Genomic DNA, 19,260 nt, shown 5'->3' with positions numbered 1-19,260 from the left:
GACAACTTAATGTGGACCTTGCCATTTCCTCTGTTAGACAATCTGCATGCAAGTAATTAATGTTAAACCTGAAAGGCAGCGAATGTTGAAAATATCTTTAAAATTTACCATTGTTTTATGGTAAAATTTACCATTGTTTTATGACAGTATAGCAAGATGCACTCATTATATTGAATAAGTAAAGATCTAGTATTACCTTTCAGGAACTCACTAACAAATTATTATGTATTTGGAAGGGAGAAGTCCTAAAAATCACTTGATACTCAAGCAGATAAATTTATTTTCCGTGTATTTAATAGATAGTTATGAGAGTATGAGAGCCTGAAATTAAATACTGTGTTACAGATAAGGTCGTCTTTTTTTGTTTGTTTATTTCTCTGTTAAGGTTTTGCGTCCATTCCTTCTTCGTCGAATTAAGGCTGATGTTGAAAAGAGTTTGCCTCCAAAAAAGGAAGTGAAAATCTATGTGGGTCTCAGCAAAATGCAAAGGGAATGGTATGTGATACCACTATTGATTGATTCTTCACTAACTTTTATTTGTATTTTGTTTTGCTAATTCGTGTCCTCCAGGGTTTCCTGTTTGCTGTATTGAACTCAGCATGAAGAGTTTTCTGGTCGTATAATACAGGGCTTGCTAATCAAATTTATGACACAGTTTTGCAACTGTTAGATGATAGAATTGGGTGGGAGATTTGTGAATCCAAAAATTAAATTTGGGGTTTAATTAAACAAATAAAATATAAAGCCTACTTGAGTCTTTTTAAAAGGAAACTTTGGTTGCACAGACAAGAGACAGGGTTATTTGGTAGGTCATAAAGACTGGGTCATGGATTGCAGCTAGTCTGTGATGAAGGGAGAGACTGTTTGTACAGATAAGAGAAAAATTCCATACTTTCTTTTACCCCACAAATTGAAATTTAATTAAAATTTCTTGTTCCATTCCTTGTTGATTTTTATTTTATTTTAGGCAGATAAAATGTCCTTTAGGGAAATGACGGTGGTGATGCATTGTAGCTATTTTTAAACACTATATAATAGGATAAAAAAAACTTGAAAGCGTTGTAAGTTTTTTCTGTCTTTTTATTTATTTTTTTAATGGAGCTATGAAATCCAAATGGCTAGAAACCTCTGACTTAGTTTTTTGTTTGTTTGTTTGTTTGTTTGGTGGCCATAGAAAGCTCAGCACGAATCAACAATGTGAAGTAGCTGCAGAAAAAGATACTGTAACTAGCACATATTATTAATTTGAATGTAGTGTTTACAAGTAGGAAATAAACAGCCATGCTATTCTTTACTGGTTATAACACATCTCAAGTTTATTCAGTTACGTACTTAATATTGATAAGTATTTGCAAGGGGCTGGAGTTGTTGGGAAACATACTGAAAGAATGTCAGATAAGGAAATGGGTGTGTTTTCTGGGAAAGAGAATCACCATAGAAGGTAGACCATCCTAAATGTCCTCAAAACTTTTGAAAGGCTTTATAGGGTACCAGTGATACTAGGCTTGTCTTGTATAGCTCTAAAATATGGAACTAAGACATGAGTCAGTGCTAAGGGAAGACAAATCTTTTTTAGTTAAACATATTGGTGAACTTCATATCAGAATTATGATGGAAAGGTCTGCCTTGAATAATATTTTGTGCCCCATAATTGGACTCGTTAAGCTAGAGTGCTTAGGTTATTTAAGTTATTTTGTTCAGAGGAGTCAAGGTCCTGAGACTTCGGTATTTAGATAGATTGCTCTTTCTTGGAGGGCAATGTCTAAATTCTTAGTGTGCATTCAAGGATTTTTACAATCTAGCCTGTGGCTGGAGCTTCATTACTCTCATTTCTCCCTCTTTCCGCCATGTATTTTTACTTAAGTCACATTGTATTCATCTTATTCCCATCATCATGCCTTACCTCTCATAATTCCTCCTCAGATTAGTGTTCCTACCCAAATGCTATACTACTAGCTACATTGAATAGTAATTAAATAGTGATAAGTGTTCTATTAGAAAAGACTACAAATTAAAATTATGTTTAAAACTTAAGTTTTAAGTTGTGCTTAATTTATTAAAAATGTGATATACTATTTTGTTTTAATTCATCCCTAGGAGATGAACTTTGAGCATAAGTGTGAACATTAGATCACTGTTGTATATCTGGGGGCAATAAAGAAAAACAGAAGGAGAAAGAGGTTACTGTGGTAGATTCCTGACCACACCTTATGAGTTGATGGGTTGACAGGTGTTTTTGGGTTGAGATGGCGAAGGGGATTGAGTGCATAAAGTGGCAGGGACTAGACAGGAAACATTTGAACCCTCTTGAAATATTTTTCTTCTCAACAGGTATACTAGGATATTAATGAAGGATATAGATATACTAAACTCTGCAGGGAAGATGGACAAAATGAGGTTATTGAACATCCTGATGCAGTTGAGGAAATGCTGTAATCATCCATATCTCTTTGATGGAGCTGAACCTGGTCCACCTTATACAACAGATATGCATCTAGTTACCAACAGTGGCAAAATGGTGGTGTTAGATAAGCTACTTCCTAAATTAAAGGAACAAGGTATCTGTGTTACTGTTATCAAATTGAGAAGTAATAAAAACTTGTTAAAAATTCTAATGTTAAAATAAGGAGCACTGCACTTTGAAAAGATGACTCTGGCATTACTAAAGTTATAAAGTGTGGGATATTTAACTTTTGTCTGAGTTCCACCTCCTCTCCCAATTTTAGGCCTTAAGTCTTTATTAGAAAGTAACCAGTAGTTAGGGCAACCATACTCCCTGGATTTGGGAGGAGAGTTCTCATTTTATATATGCTTTCCCAGAAATACCAACTTTTTCTTAGAAAATGCCAAGAATGCTCCTCCCAGCCACACACAGTTCCCAGCTCCTTTGATGAACAGTGATGTGTTTGTGGTGGCGTTTTTCAGTTATTTAATTAAATTATGTGCATGGATCCAAAGCAGTTTTACTTACAACATGCTAACTTTTTATATGAAAATGAGTATGTCTGGCGTATGTGTACAGGTGTACTTAAGTTGCATGAATGAACTTACTTAGAACAAACTTAGCATGAAGCCAGCTTCAATCATTATAAGCCCATGGTAAAACTTGTTAGCTATGTTGTACCTGCTTGCCTCCTCCCAGATTATTTTGAAGCAAATCCCAGACATCAAGGCATAAATTATTCGTTCTGTAATATGAAGTATACAGTCAGATTCCAAATGTCTCCATTTGTGTTTTTCTATATTTTAATGATGATAATTGTACCAGTAGATGAATCTTCTATAATGACTATCAAAAACATTGTAAAAGTTGTTAGTGAATTGTTTTTCCTTTTTCTTTTTATACCTTTTAGTAGAAATACATTTTCTAGCATGCTTTCTTTGAAAACTAAGTAATTAAAGCAGTTGAATTGGTATTGAGGAGTGAGTGAAGAACTTGGTAGAAATACTCAGATAATAATGAAAACTATGATAAATTCTGCAAGGAAAATGGAAACTATTGAACATCTTTATGCGTTTGGGGTTACGGAAGGTGGGACAGCAGCAAATTATCAGCCTAGCTTCCAAGACATGATAATTTCATAATTACTATTTTTTTAAATGATGCCTTTGTTTTCATTTTGCTGAAGGCATTGTGCAGCTGGCTAAAGAAATGGAAGGCAGTTGAATGATTTGAATCATGTCAGATAAGTTCAGGGATAACCAGTGGAGATGTGAGGCACACATTTACAGTCCTTCAATGTGGATTGGGTCTTCAGAACTAGATTAAGTCTGGGGTATTGGGTATGTGTTGGGAGCTCTGTAGGGCCATGTACATGAAAGAGTTGTGGTAATAGAAGGTTATTTTTAAATGTATGTGCAATTAAAAAAAATAATGATTCTCTTAGCCTTTGGGATGGCAAGACCTCCCAGGCTAGATACAAATCACCCTTTTCTATTTGTTTTAGTGTGTTCTATAGATATTACCCTCCTATACTTGTGCCATCATGGGGAAACTGTCAGGAGTGACTGAGTTGGGTAATAAATAATGTATAGTTTTTTCTTGTTTCCAACTAGGTAATTTGGAATTAAGGAATAATTGGTTAGTGTTAGTTTTGGTTAGCCTCAAATTTTTAAAGAAATTGTTTTGCTTTTGATCCTTCTGATAACATGCTGTTAATATTCACCAACAGGTTCACGAGTACTAATCTTCAGTCAGATGACAAGGGTATTGGACATTTTGGAAGATTATTGCATGTGGAGAAATTATGAGTACTGTAGATTGGATGGGCAGACACCCCATGATGAGAGACAAGTGAGTAAAATCCAAGGAGGGTAGATTAAAAAAAAAATCAGATAAAATGATTGTCTAACGTTTATGTTTTGTTTTGTGTCTATAGGAGTCCATCAATGCATATAATGAACCAAACAGCACGAAGTTTGTGTTCATGTTAAGCACACGGGCTGGTGGTCTTGGCATCAATCTTGCTACTGCCGATGTCGTAATTTTATATGATTCAGATTGGAATCCTCAAGTAGATCTCCAGGCTATGGTAAGAGAAAACAAATAAATATATTCTGTGCTTGTGGGTTTTTTTTAGTTAGAGCAAGCTAATAAGAGTCTACAAATGTCAGTGACTTAACCGAGTAAAATTTTCTTTTTCTCTGACCTAACAGTTCAGTGGTGGTATTTTGTAGGTGATCTTTCATGTAAATCAGTATATGGATGGGTGCTCTTGGACTTACAGTGTGGTTACGTTCGTGAAATGTAACCCCATCATAAGTTTAAAATATCGTAAGTCAAAAATGCGTTTACCAATATTATAGTTTAGCCCATTTCTACTGAATGAATATTGCTTTTGCAATATCATAAAGTAAAAAAAAAAATCTTAAGTCAAACCATCATGAAGTCTGGGGCCATGTGTATTTCCATCTTACAGCTTTTCCTTATCTTAGGATCTTGGAGTCCTGCTATAGCCTCTGCATTCTGGTGACAGCAGGGGGATGAGAGAGAGCTGAGGATTGCCCAGGAAATTTTTTATGGGTTAGACCTGAAAGTGCCTCTCCATTCATTGGCCAGAACTGCTCATATAGCATAACTGACTGTGAGGGAACTGGTAAAGGATAGTAGAGTTGTGTCCTAGGAGGAAAGGTAAATGGTTTGGTGAGCTACTAACCTACCTGCCACATTAGATGATTCAGATTTATGCCCATGTGTGGGAGTACCTTGACCAGATCAGGAAGGTCATTCTTTTTTGAGAAAATTTATGATGTGTAGATGAATACGAGAACTTACAATTGAGTCTCTGGCGTTGGTCACTTTCATTCTGTGCTCTTTATAAGGGTGACGGGGGAAAATGGATCAATTAGAAATAGGGATGCTTTGCAGGAGCGTGCTTTGTGAACTTACCAGAAGTTAAACAGAAAATGGAATTCAAGTTAATTTGACTACTTGTATTTAGTTACTTGGGTAATATTTCAAGGCTGAGATTTTTATATTGTTTGTGAAGTTCATTTATTTATGTTACTTCTTTCCCTAATAGCAGTGGAAATTTAGATTTGATTTACGTAGAAAAACATTTTGAATTTAAACCTAAGAAAAAAGATTGTTTTAAAAAAAACTTTTATCAGATTTAAGAACTATAATTTTTTCATGTCTGGAGATGTTATGTATATTTTATCTCTGTATAATCTAGTAAAATTCATGTGATAGTTTCTCGCAGATTCAGCAGCTATGATGTATTCCACGCCTCCTAAAAGTTTTCCTTGTGACATAACCAATTAATTGAAACTGAGAAACTTTGAGAATTTAAGAAATATTAACATACTATGAATCTGTTTTAAAACAGATAATGTTTTTGTTTTGTTACATATTTTTAAAAAGTTTTGTACTTGAGAATATTTAGGCTTTGTTTCTCAGTGTGCACATTCAAATGTTATTTATGTAACTTTTTAACTTTATGGTAATTTGCCTAGGACCGAGCACATAGAATTGGACAAACCAAGACAGTCAGAGTGTTCCGCTTTATAACTGATAACACTGTAGAAGAAAGAATAGTGGAACGTGCTGAAATGAAACTCAGACTGGATTCAATCGTCATTCAACAAGGTGAGCCTTAGAACCTTAAAAATGTATCAAGTTGGATTGATGCATGTTTTTTTCCTGAATTTTTAAGGAGATTCTTACTATTAAGCATCTATTTAATCAAGGTAGCAGCCAACAATATTTGTATTCCAGAGATTAGTAAGCGTTGGTTTGGTTAAGAGGATGGATTTGGGCTCAGAAAGGTTGACAGTTGAATATTGACTGCCATTTAGCAATTCTATTACACTTACCTGAGCCTGTTTTTTTAACCTATTAAATACCTAGCATTTAATGTGGTACATATTAATTAGAGCTGTGGTGATTATGATTTACTTGTACTAAGCACTGTTGATTACTCTGAGGGATACTAAACAAATAAAAAGGCAACTCAAAGTAACAGATTATAATCTTTTTCTAGTCTGTAACTGTTTATTGAGCACTGAGCACATGCCAGGCATTGTTCTTAGTTCTGAGATAACAGTGGTGAAGGGAACTAAGAAGTGTTCTTACTTTCAATGAGTTTATAAGTTAGTGAGAAGGAGAGATAGAATAAACATTTATGTGACTAGGACTATAAGGTGGAAGTGGAATTTTGTTTTGGATTAGTTGAAGGGAACTTCAGGGTCTCACTCCAGATCAGTTTCTAAGGAAGACATATATGTTTTCATGAAGCTACCAGTAAAGTTGGTGGTAGGATATGTAAAATACCAAAATGGAAAAAATAATCCTCAGTAACTTCAGGACCATATTGGTTTCTTTCCTTCTCATATTGCATCATGAGCATATACTTTCTGTCTACAGAGCTGAGCGGTATACTGTTAACATTGTTCCCTAATTATTTCATGTATGTGTCTCGGTTTTGCCATCTCTAGTTTCCATGTAAGTAAGGGCATGTTACATGTCTTTGGTATCCTGTAATGCCAACCATAGTGTTAGCCACATGCCTGAATACCTGAAGGCAATAAATGATGCTTAGTGTTAGTTGGTTTTTGTTAATAATAGCTTGACATTGAGTGCTTGCTCCGTGCTAAGTAGCATGCTAAATGCTTTACCGCCTTTATCTCCTTTATTCCTCATACCAGTTTGAGGTTGACATCAGCGGTAGAAGCAAGTCACTTGTGCACCATTCATACAGCTGGGAGGTAACTCAGACGGGATCAGGAGCTGTATAAACTATTAGGGTGACGTGTTCTGTTAGGAAAGTCTCTGGGGACTTATAGTGAGGTTTCTCATGGGTGATGTAATGACTAGGTGTTTTCCCCTCACGTTCATCCGTGTATTTACAAAACATCTGCCATGTGGTTCTTGGTCTCAATTATTCTCATCTATAAATGAGAATACAACATTTTTCAAAGATTACAAAAATATTAATTCTTTTATAGTCGCTTAGAAATACGTTTGAGTTTTTCCATTTAATTTTGTAATTTATTTAGTGGGGCAAATTTTGTGCTGATTGCTTTGTTAATCCCATTTGTAGTATTAGTCAAACAGCAAGCCTCAGGTGCTTACCTGTGTGTTACTGTCTTGGGGACTGAGACACATAACTAAAAAGAAGAGAACACAAAGGAGCATTTTATGTCTGAAAAGCACCCTCCCTGTCCAACAGGAAAGTAGTTTCCAGAAACCTAAGAATATTTTGATAGTAATGAGATAGCTTTCAATCCAAAGAAAAATGTTCTGTGGATACAGTAGCCCCTCCTCCATGTTTTTGCTTTCTGCGGTTTCAGTTACCCACGGTCAACCATGGTCTGAAAATATTAATGGAAAATTCTAGAAATAAACAATTTATAACTTCTAAATTGCGTGCTGTGTATGACACAGCATGATGAAATCTTGTGGCATCGCACTCTGTCTCACCTGGAACATGAACTGTCCCTTTGTCCAGTGTATCCACATTGTATATGATACCCATTAAGTCACTTAATAGCTATCGTAGTTATCAGAGAGAGACCACATTCACATAACTTTTATTACACTTTACTGTTACAATTGTTCTATTTTACTATTAGTTATTGTACTTAATTTCTTACTGTGCCTTATTTATAAATTAAACTTTATCATAGGTATATATGTAATGGAAAAAACATAGTGTATATAGGGTTCAGTACTCTCTGGTTTCACACATTCACTGAGGGTCTTGGAAAGTATCCTCCCTGGATAAGGAGGGACTCCTGTATATCTTGATTATAATAACACATTTTTTGCGGGAAACGAGTAAACTCGTCATATTGCCTCTAGTTGGAACCGGCAAAAATTTTGCAAAGTAAATAAATAGAGACCTCTTTTTAAACTAAAACACTGAAAGTTTCATAGAAAAATATCAAATAGATTGAAAGATATGAATATTTTACGGAAAGTCTCATTTTGGCGAGAAAGTGTCAAAAAAGCCCCGCATTACGACGCGATTTGGCGGGAAAATGCCCGCTTACAAAGTGTTTTAAAAGTCACAGAAGTTTGGTTGCGCATTCTATTAGGGATTGAAAACCATGGTATTAGTAGTTAATGAAGTTGTAGAAAACAACTTAGGTCTTTATCAACTCATTAGAAATTGGTTGGAATACAAAAATTAAAGCTTTATGTTCGTATATGTGAATGGCCCTTGAGGGTGAAAACAATTCTATGCAGTATATTTTTTTGTTTTGTTTTGATGCCTTTTATTTTTGATAACACAAATTATAGAGTTGGCGAAATTCCTGCCACTTGAAGATCTTAATTACTTTTTCTATGATCAAATTAAGCTTGCAAGAATTTCAGTCCTTAAGATTAGGAAGTTTCAGAAATTGATGTTGTATATTTCAGTCCTTACATAAAATTGGCAATATGAATGTTTTCCTACTTCACCTTTCTAAATCGAAAAAGCTGATTTGGGAGTATTAGTTTTGATATCTTTCTGCTTATCAGAAACTTCTTGTGTTTGTAATGCTCTCTCATCTGTTAATATTTTTTTTTTTTTTTTAGATTTTATTGGGGAAGGGGAACAGGACTTTATTGGGGAACAGTGTGTACTTCCAGGCCTTTTTTCCAAGTCAAGTTGTCCTTTCAATCCTAGTTGTGGAGGGTGCCGTTCAGCTTCAAGTTGTTGTCATTTCAGTCTTAGTTGTGGAGGGCGCAGCTCAGCTCCAGGTCCAGTTGCCGTTTTCTAGTTGCAGGGGCACAGCCCACCATCCCTTGCGGAATTCGAACTGGCAACCTTGTGGTTGAGAGGATGCGCTCCAACCAACTGAGCCATCCAGGAGCTCAGCAGCAGCTCAGCTCAAGATGCAGTGTTCAATCTTAGTTGCAGGGGGCGGAGCCCACCATCCCTTGTGGGACTTGAGGAGTTGAACTGGCAACCTTGTGGTTGAGAGCTCACTGGCCCATGTGGGAATCGAACCGGCAGCCTTCGGAGTTAGGAGCATGGAGCTCTAACCTCCTGAGCCACCGGGCCGGCCCAATAATATTTTTTTTTAATCTTGCTAATAATTTCGATTTTCACGTATCCGAAATTAGTATTATTCACCCTATACATAAATTTTTGAGACTGTACAACAGACTTTATTACCTAATACGTAATAAGGTTTAGAAACATCTCAGAGCTTACCAACTGACTATTTGTCTTTAAATTTTATGTAAAAATGAAAATTAATCAGATGTAAATAAACAAATGATTGATGTTTGAGGCCAAATGACATGGTATTATTACATCTAACATTTAAAATTCAATGTTTCCAGTAAAATTAAATTTGTTCAGTTAACATTATACAACGTAATCTTTTTTCAGGAAGACTTGTGGATCAGAATCTGAACAAAATTGGCAAAGATGAAATGCTTCAAATGATTAGACATGGGGCGACACATGTTTTTGCTTCAAAGGAAAGTGAGATTACTGATGAGGATATTGATGGTATTTTGGAAAGAGGTGCAAAGAAGGTGAGATGTAGATTAAATGATAATGTTTTTAATATATAAAATACTTTAAACCAAAATCAAGGAAACGCTTGTTATGTGAATTACAGATAGCATGATTTCCATAAAAAGAAGCTTTTGTGTATTGTAAAGCTTAAATCCATTTTGACTGTAGTTCTCATACTTTTTGAATTCTTAACCTAATAGGTGTTTCTTTTGTTCCCTAGACTGCAGAGATGAATGAAAAGCTCTCCAAGATGGGTGAAAGCTCACTTAGAAACTTTACAATGGACACAGAGTCAAGTGTTTATAACTTCGAAGGAGAAGATTATAGAGAAAAACAAAAGGTAATTTAGAGGTTTTGGTTACTTGAGGCTTTATTTTACTTGAAACTTGGAATTTTAAATGTTAGGTGTAATAGGTATTACAATAGTAGTCATTTCTGTTTATTCACATCTAAATTATTTTCATGTTTATGTTCAATTTGATGCCAAATTTTCAGTTCGTAAGCTCTGAAATGTAAGGGTTTATGTAATGAAGCTTACTGTATCCTGTTCAGTATAATATTGTGAAATATATGATAGTGAAGTATTTTGTGGGGGGCAAATATTAGTAATTTTAAGATATTCAAAATTTAAATTATTGGCAAAAAAATTGCCACAACCTTATTAGGATTTTTTTTTTAACTGCAGAATTGGCAAGTAATAAAGAAAAATTTCCTAACTTCATAAGCAGTACTTGGAATTTATATAGAGAGAAATTAGAAAATGCTTCCAGTGTAAAAAAATAATTCTACCTTAGTATTTGCTTTGTTAACATTTAGACATGTATATCCTCTGGATTTTTTCCAGAGTAAATAGATATCTACATATTTCTCCTAATTTGGGTTGTAACATACATTCTATAGCATTTTTTTTCACCCAAGAGTATTATTAACTTGGTCTATTCATATACTATTCTTAGACACTTTCCTATGTGTTAATTGTAATTACAGTATTGAACAAAGTGTAGTCCCTGTCCTCGTACAGCTTATAGTCCAGGATTTTATGAATATCTTTCCATTTACAAACAGTCGTAATGACATAAACAGTACGAGTTACACTCATGTAAGCTTTGCAACTGTATATAATAAAAGTTGGTGATTGGAATTGTTTCCCATATGCTAGATTGCATTCACAGAGTGGATTGAACCGCCTAAACGAGAAAGAAAAGCCAACTATGCTGTTGATGCCTATTTTAGGGAAGCTCTTCGTGTCAGTGAACCTAAAGCACCCAAGGTGAGTTGATAGCACAAAAATTTTGAAAGATACTGTAAATGTAAATTGTTTTTCTTATATTCTTACAATAAAAACAGGTTGAGAATTATATTTTGTGATTTCTTTTTTTATAGTGTAACTTCGGTTTTTAATTGTTGAAAGTTTTCTAAAAATTAATTTTATATATGCATTTAAAATTTTATTGTCATTTCACTTTTATTGAAAGATGCATTCAGTTGCTTAGAGAACTAATTGGCTATCACAGTTTATGGAATAAAGATGATTACAGATAGATTTAAAGCAAAATAGTTTGTTATTTATGGATAATATTATTTTCATTTTTCTTTAGGCTCCTCGGCCTCCAAAACAACCTAACGTTCAGGATTTCCAGTTCTTTCCCCCACGTTTATTTGAATTATTGGAAAAAGAAATTCTATATTACAGAAAAACTATTGGGTACAAGGTAATAGAAATAACACTTTGCTTATACCTAGTCTCGTTTGTTTTTAACTTAATAAATGCAAGATATTGGTATGTTTTCTTTCATGGATGGATTAAAATTTGTGAAATACCATTTAGTTGGTTAAGCATTTAGTGCATCACATATCTTCTAAAATGTATTGATTTAATGACGTAGAAAAATATTTTTTTAGGTACCTCGAAATCCTGACCTACCAAATGCAGCGCAAGCACAGAAAGAAGAACAGCTTAAAATTGATGAAGCTGAACCTCTTAATGATGAAGAGTTAGAAGAAAAAGAGAAGCTTCTAACACAGGTATAGCCTTCAATCAACACAAAATTTATTAACTATTATTTTGTAAGGTACTGTTTTAGGTTGTGTTTGGGTATACAAAGAAGTACAAGTTTTAGCTTTCAAAGTGGAATGATTGGAGATGATAAAGCATGAACATGTGGCTACATGCTATATTTGATTGTCACTACTTTTTAAGGTAGTTGAGAAGATTATAGATTTACACCAGCCTTGATTGGTTGAGTGGGTATCCTTTTTTGATCACCTTTTTTCTAAAGTGTTCCCTTTCCTTCCTGTGAATCTTCCACATTGCTGCTAAGTCATGATTCTCAGTTAGATATCTCTGCTTGGTACTTTTTTAACATCCTTTAGAATTCAGTAAAGGCCTGTCAGAATCTGGCCTCAACCTACCATTAAAGCTTCATTTTCCCACTCTTCAACCTATGTTTATTCTTCCTAGCAAACTCCTACTAATTCTTCAAAGCTCAGCAAAAATGTCACCTTTTCATGCAGCATTCCTTACTCTCTTCCACTCAGTTTATTGGCTAAGCAATATATGATGTAATGCTAAAAGTGTACATCTATGTACATGAAAAGTGGTAACTATGTACATGTACAATTAAGGAACTTAATTGTCCTTCATTTTCAATTAAGGAACTTAATTTTTAAAAGATAACTAAGAGCAACCAAAAATAAGTTTCTGTAATAGAAGCATTGGTAAAGTGTAATAGCATCTCTGTCACCTTCATTGTACTGTGATTAAATATTATTTCTGTTGATTTGAAGGGATTTACCAATTGGAATAAGAGAGATTTTAACCAGTTTATCAAAGCTAATGAGAAGTGGGGTCGTGATGATATTGAAAATATAGCAAGAGAAGTAGAAGGGAAAACTCCAGAAGAAGTTATTGAATACTCAGGTAATTCTTTTATTACATTAATAGATAGATATAAGAACAGTTTCAGGTTTTTGGAGAGCTGTTAGAAATTTCAGGTTTTCTTACTCTGAATTACTATGTTTTGATAACTTAATTTTGTCACAACTTAGTGTCTTGTTTTGTTCTGTTTCTTAAAAACTGAGTTTAAAAAAAGTCCCCTTCTTTAAAATGGCATAATTGTTTGGTTTTCTTAACCTAGCTAAGTAGCTATAGCCAAGAAAATAAGAATAGGTTATTGAATAACTGCTTTCATTTTTATTTTATCTCTCTTTATAACTTCTCGTGTTATGTGCCGATTTTCAATTGACTAGTGTAGTTGTACTTTGATGAGTCTGCTTAGAATTTCAGAAATTGAAGAGTTAGAAAATACTTAAATCATCCAGTTCATCTCATTTTTTTACAGTTAAGGAAACTAAGAAATTATAAGTGACCTATTTATTTTCTAGTATTGGATGTGGGAGAACTGGAAATATTTCTTAATCCTTAGCAAAATAAAATAAGAACATTTATGATAACAAGTTATTTATATTTCTCTCCCTTCCTCCACCCATCCCATCTGTCCCAACTTTTACTCTCTCACAGCTGTGTTCTGGGAAAGATGCAATGAGCTCCAGGACATAGAGAAGATTATGGCTCAGATTGAAAGGGGAGAGGCAAGAATTCAAAGAAGAATTAGCATCAAAAAAGCACTTGACACAAAGGTACTCTGCATATTAATAAATATGGTAGTAAATAAAATAACTCCTACCTGTGAATGTGAGAGTTAAAGTAACTTTTAAAGAGGAAAAGAATTATGGTTTAAAATTAAAAATTTCTTCAAAGAAAACGTAGGTATTAACAGAATTTACCCTTGTATTTCAGTTGATACATCTGGGTCAGAGTCACTAAGATTAGTTCTTTCCTGCACAGTATCAGAAAGTCTGAGTCTGTGATTCCCTTTAGAATAATAAAGAATATAAAGTTGTTTCAGGACAAGGGATATAATGCAATCGAGATGCTATGGATAGGAAATTCTGATTTGAAATACAACATTTTAGCTAATTTTACTAAAATTGAGTTTGAAATACAGATAATACAGGCTTTATGTTTTATATAATATAAAATCTGACTTTGATAGATTGGACGGTACAAAGCACCTTTTCATCAGCTGAGAATATCATACGGTACTAACAAAGGAAAAAACTACACTGAAGAAGAGGATCGTTTTCTGATCTGTATGCTTCACAAACTTGGATTTGACAAAGAAAATGTTTATGATGAATTGAGACAGTGTATTCGCAACTCTCCTCAATTCAGATTTGACTGGTTTCTTAAGTCCAGAACTGCAATGGTGAGTGCTTGGGCCTTTTTGTGTAATGTAGCAAACAGTTCAGAGTAAGTGTATATTCTTCAACTGAGGTAGCTTCTTTTATTATTAACAGAAGATTGTGCTTCCACTGTATCTTTGAAGTAAATTTTTGTTAAATATTGTTAGTGTCATAGGTTAATTCAGTTGCTTAGAAAACAGTTCACCTCCATAGTTAAAAACTTGGCATCATAGGTAGGTTAAGTTTATTGGTCCCATCCATTAATACCACGTGTCTTTTAACATCACTATATATGATAAAATTAGTTTAATTATGTTCTAAATAGGAGGAAATGTCAACCATCAATTTCAACTTCTGAATCGTAATTACGATTTAAAATTTGTACTGTTCAGACTTTGGTTTTGTAAATGACATTTGCCCATAATAATATTGAGTCTAGGTTATTTTTGTTTTAAAGTAAATGTAGTAAAACACTCTTTTTGTACTGATTTAATGCTAGGTTGGTTTTTTTTTATTCCCAATATCTGACTGTTTCTGTTAGAAATTCTAATAACCTAAAATTAGAATTCAGAGAAGGTTGGCTTTGGTGAATTGGTCTTTTTCTTATTTATCTTACTTTCCCCTTTGAACTTTTAACTACATTTTGTGTTCCACAGGATGATGATAATGCTCAAAAGTTCTGTAATCTTAAGTTTGGAATATCCTGGGATAAACAGTTCAATCATCTTTATAATAACGATTTCCTTCAATGTTTTTAAAATACATTGTCACTCTTCAAAATGCAGGATAGTTTGCAGTCTTCACATTTGACCCGGAAGAATTATTTTATCTTTTTTTTCCCCCCCCAGTAAATATTCAGAGAGGTTAGTTTTCTGAAACCCTAGTTTGGGAAATGTTACATTACAAATAACTATAAATATGTAGTCAGAGGAAAGACAGATTCAATTACTAAAAGCTCTACCTTATCTCTTATTAAGTAGGAACAATTGATATCATTAATAAGGAAGAAAGATTTTATACTGAGTAAAACGATGCAGTGTCACATGGATTTTACCAGTATAATATCATGGTCTAAAACTGTTACTTTCTACCATGTTTCATGTTAAGGCACCCATAAAAAAAGATAACACGTGTGGCCCCTTCTGATAAATAATTGAGGCATAATCCTTGCCTAAGAGCCAGGATGATTCGTACTTCACATCTGTAACACATTCTGGCATGTGCGCCTGTGTACCTGAGAAATACAGTGCACTACCTTATATCTCTCTATAGTACTGCAAATATTTCTAAACCTTGTATGGTATATTCTATAAAATAGTATTTTTAAATGATTTTATTGTAATTGTGTAGTAGTATCACTGATTACAAGGAAAAGAAAAACAGTTTTTCTCAGGAATGGAACTGGGAACCAGCAGTGATTCAAATGGACTTCTATTTTCTTCAGGGTTATCTACCACTTCTACACTATACTATAAAGTCTTTTCTGGAGGCTGTTAGATTACTAGAGAGATGAGGTAGAACTCATTGTAGACTTCATGACTTTTTTCAGAATTGGGAAAGGTGACATGTGGCACATTGGTTACGATAAATCTACTGATAATGCTTTTAATGGGAAAGATTATGTACACCTCTTACTGAAGTTAGTTCTGGTTGATTTTGACCCTTAAATATGCACGCTGTTACTTTTCTAAAGTTTGGGTGTAAATGACAGTTCTCAGGCACGGGCACTAAGTAGCAGTATTGCATATACAGAAGATGCCAAAAAAAATAACATTTTAAGAAAGGAAAACAAAATTACAATAATATATACCAATAACAAAAGATGAATACAAGTCATATTTGACTAATGCAATTACAAGAGATGCTCAAAGTGGTTACCATCAGCATTCAGACACTTATGATTATGGCAAACTACTGCTTAAGTGATGTTGACCAAAGTGTCCACTTGTATACATTTTTTTTTTCTTTTGTGGCATCCCGGTATTATGAGATATTTTTATTGTTTTAATTCTTAAGTGAAAGGATTTGTGAAAAATACACAATAATTTGGTTTTAAATAATGAAATAAAAATACTTACAAATATATTTTTTAACCTTATAGCACAGACTGTGTATAAAAATCAATTCCTTTTGCTTTTTAAAATTTTTTTGGGGATGTGTAAGTGATTTTATATTACCCTGTTAAAACATACTTTAAGTTTTTATAGATAGAAAATACAAGTTTACCATGTAAATTTATGTTTACAACTCAGGAGCTCCAAAGAAGGTGTAACACCTTGATTACCTTGATTGAAAGAGAAAACATGGAACTAGAAGAAAAGGAGAAGGCAGAAAAAAAGAAAAGAGGACCAAAGCCTTCAGTAAGTAGTCACAAATATGTAAATATTTTCCTAGATATCTTTTGTCTGTTTATCTTTTTAAGAATTTTAACATTACTTGGCTATCATAGATATGCTAGGGTTTTTGGGTTTTTTTTGTTTTTCGTTTTTGTTTTTGTAAATAATATAGCTTTGTGCCACTTGATTGCATTGTGTGGGGAAAAATCACGATATGATGGTGGGGATTGGTGAAAATCTGGGAAGGTATGTTTTGTGAATGCCAAGGGCCTACACTTTACCTTGGGGAATACAAGTTATAATTGTAGAATATTTAAAGAAATATTAGGAAAGCAATGGCTTTACAACTTTGCTATTAGCTTCTAGCTTTGATCTACTGTCCTCGTGATATCTTAGCAATGTAAAAGCAAAAATTTTAAGATAAAAAAGCCATCTTGTTATTTAATAATAGTTAATTTATAAATTCATGAATAAATGAATATTTCGGGATAATACCTATTATTTGTGTAACCTCACAAATTACTTCTTATTACTACTGCTTTCTTTTGGTAAGAGGGCGTTTATACATTTGTTTAGTGTATTGATTTACTACTGCTAATTGAGAGTTATTAGTTTATTTCATTATTAGCATTAAAATGTTGTGTTAGTAATATGAGTAGATAAGATTGTTCTTGATAAGAAAACCTAATACCTGTTACAATGTAGCAGTTATTAAGTAAAGTGTTGTCATGCGTCTGTCACTGTATTTCACATTACTGCTAGTGCTGTGATGAAAAGTAATCTTTGTGTTTGTTTATAGACACAGAAACGTAAAATGGATGGAGCACCTGATGGTCGAGGAAGAAAAAAGAAGCTGAAACTATGAATCTAAATTTGTTTCATAATCACTAACTTTAAACCAGTAGTTCTTTAATTTACGGGTCTTCATAAGATGTACTGTACAATGCTCAATTGTTATGTCATTCAAAGACATCAGGTTCATCTGTTTACTGAGCTAGAAACATAGTATGTAGTTTCACTTTTTAAAATGCAACAGCTGTGCTGAAATTTTTTTTTATCATTAACACTTGAAATAATAAAATAGGCGTCATATATTAATAAATGTTTCATTTGATTTATTTTTCTATTCTAGTTCCATATGTGAAGAGTGTGATTTTTGTTGTTGTTGTTAGCTATAATTTCTATACCCATAGGCTTAAAAATGCCAGCGAGTAAAAAAACTGCAAATGACATTTGTCCCTTCAGTTTTCAGTTAGTTCTGTAATTGTTTTAATTCACTTTGCCTTTGCAGAAATTTGGGTATCATCTTTGTAGTGCTGTTGAGTCTCATCTGGAAAGATTATGTAAATTGCATTCTCCTTGCTTATTATATGTAGGTAGAATGGGGGGGGAAAGGCAAGAAAAAATTTTAAATTTGTGCATATTTCTGTTATGCTTTCTGTTTCTATAGTTGGTTTTGAGATGAATATGCCCTATTCTGTTGGAAGAATGGCCTTTTAGTTGTATAGCCAAAGACATTTAGTATTTTCTGGTTCTTTAAGGTGTTATTGTACCATTTTGTAAGAGGAATATTATTTTTTTTAATTATTTGGTAAAAATTTTGACAAATTACCTTCTGAAGCAGCCACAATTTAGAAAGATAATGTCAAAACTAAGGTGGTTTTTGTTGTTGTTATTTTGAAAGATCCAGCCAAGATAAGATGTGAATTTATTATACTGTTAAATTGAAATTGGTAACAAAATGTATCCCCTTGCAGTTTACCTTGAGTTTTAGAGTAACTGAAAATTTTACTATATTTTCAAATAATTTCTAAATGTGAGCAGCAAGACTGACAATTATTCCAGTTTTTATTTTCTATGGACAGACTTGATAAACTGGAGACCCTGAAGCAGGATTACCCAAGTTGTAGTGTCAGGATTTTAGCTGTACCAGAGGCCTTTATGTGCTACACATAATTTGTATAAAGTTTTATATGTGGAAATTGGGTACATAAACAGTTCTCCATTTTTCTAAGGGAATGCAATAAATGTAGCATCGTGAATAAATATAACTTTTATAATCCTTAAGTGGTCTTTTCTTTGCATTCCTTTAATTTTCTTTTCTCATTTGATTTTTATTCACTTTTTCCTTAAGGCATTATCTTTTCCCCTTTCTATAAGTTGTCCTGTTCATCTGCCCACACATAACTGAGATTGTTATTTATAGTTCTGATTTCTATAGTAATACTAATACTGCTTATTTTTCCAAAATGTCGGACTGCTGCTATCAATGGCATGCAAATCAGTGTTTATGGCAAGTTGTAGAGTAATTTGAATTTATTTTGTACTTCCCCAACTTGATTTCTATACTACCTTGGATTATTGAAATAACAGTTGTGGGTCTAATGTATGCAAAATTTGAGGAACAGTTACTATTTTTATGAAAGTAGCTATCATTAAGAATGGTGACCTCATTTTGGAAGAAACAATTGGAAAAATGTAAGGCTGAAGAAAACGTTACAAAAGTCACAAAAAGTGATATTATCAAGAGGAAGAGAAGCAGCCTGATGTGTAAGGGGTGTGGGGGTGGGAGGAGGTAGAGAACGCAAAATGAATCAAGTATAATGCCAGCCCTTGAGAGCCAAGCAAGACGCAAATATAAAAGAAATAAAGGGAAGCACTTGAAAAAAGCATGGAAGAAACATCCAAATTTAGCATTGCAGTTTTGCCAATATAAGATACGT

At 33.5% G+C, this 19,260-nt stretch overlaps 1 protein-coding gene across 1 annotated transcript in view; it reads left to right on the top strand.

Moving 5' to 3' along the window:
- The window catches only part of SMARCA5 (SNF2 related chromatin remodeling ATPase 5), a 36,623-nt gene extending 18,019 nt beyond the window's left edge, over positions 1-18,604 (top strand). The window contains exons 10-24 of the mRNA XM_019730770.2: positions 386-495; positions 2,332-2,558; positions 4,173-4,294; positions 4,380-4,532; positions 5,956-6,088; positions 9,825-9,973; positions 10,177-10,296; positions 11,116-11,226; positions 11,555-11,668; positions 11,859-11,981; positions 12,744-12,876; positions 13,477-13,595; positions 14,012-14,224; positions 16,454-16,561; positions 17,337-18,604. Of these exons, the coding sequence (XP_019586329.1) occupies positions 386-495; positions 2,332-2,558; positions 4,173-4,294; positions 4,380-4,532; positions 5,956-6,088; positions 9,825-9,973; positions 10,177-10,296; positions 11,116-11,226; positions 11,555-11,668; positions 11,859-11,981; positions 12,744-12,876; positions 13,477-13,595; positions 14,012-14,224; positions 16,454-16,561; positions 17,337-17,402 (2,001 nt within the window). The 3' untranslated portion in view covers positions 17,403-18,604. The remainder of the gene's footprint in view (positions 1-385; positions 496-2,331; positions 2,559-4,172; positions 4,295-4,379; positions 4,533-5,955; positions 6,089-9,824; positions 9,974-10,176; positions 10,297-11,115; positions 11,227-11,554; positions 11,669-11,858; positions 11,982-12,743; positions 12,877-13,476; positions 13,596-14,011; positions 14,225-16,453; positions 16,562-17,336) is intronic.
- The last annotated feature ends 656 nt before the right edge of the window (positions 18,605-19,260 follow it).

The sequence above is a fragment of the Rhinolophus sinicus genome, linkage group LG07, assembly GCF_036562045.2.
Source record: "Rhinolophus sinicus isolate RSC01 linkage group LG07, ASM3656204v1, whole genome shotgun sequence".
Lineage (NCBI taxonomy): Eukaryota > Metazoa > Chordata > Mammalia > Chiroptera > Rhinolophidae > Rhinolophus > Rhinolophus sinicus.
This window is presented reverse-complemented; position numbering and strand designations above follow the sequence as displayed.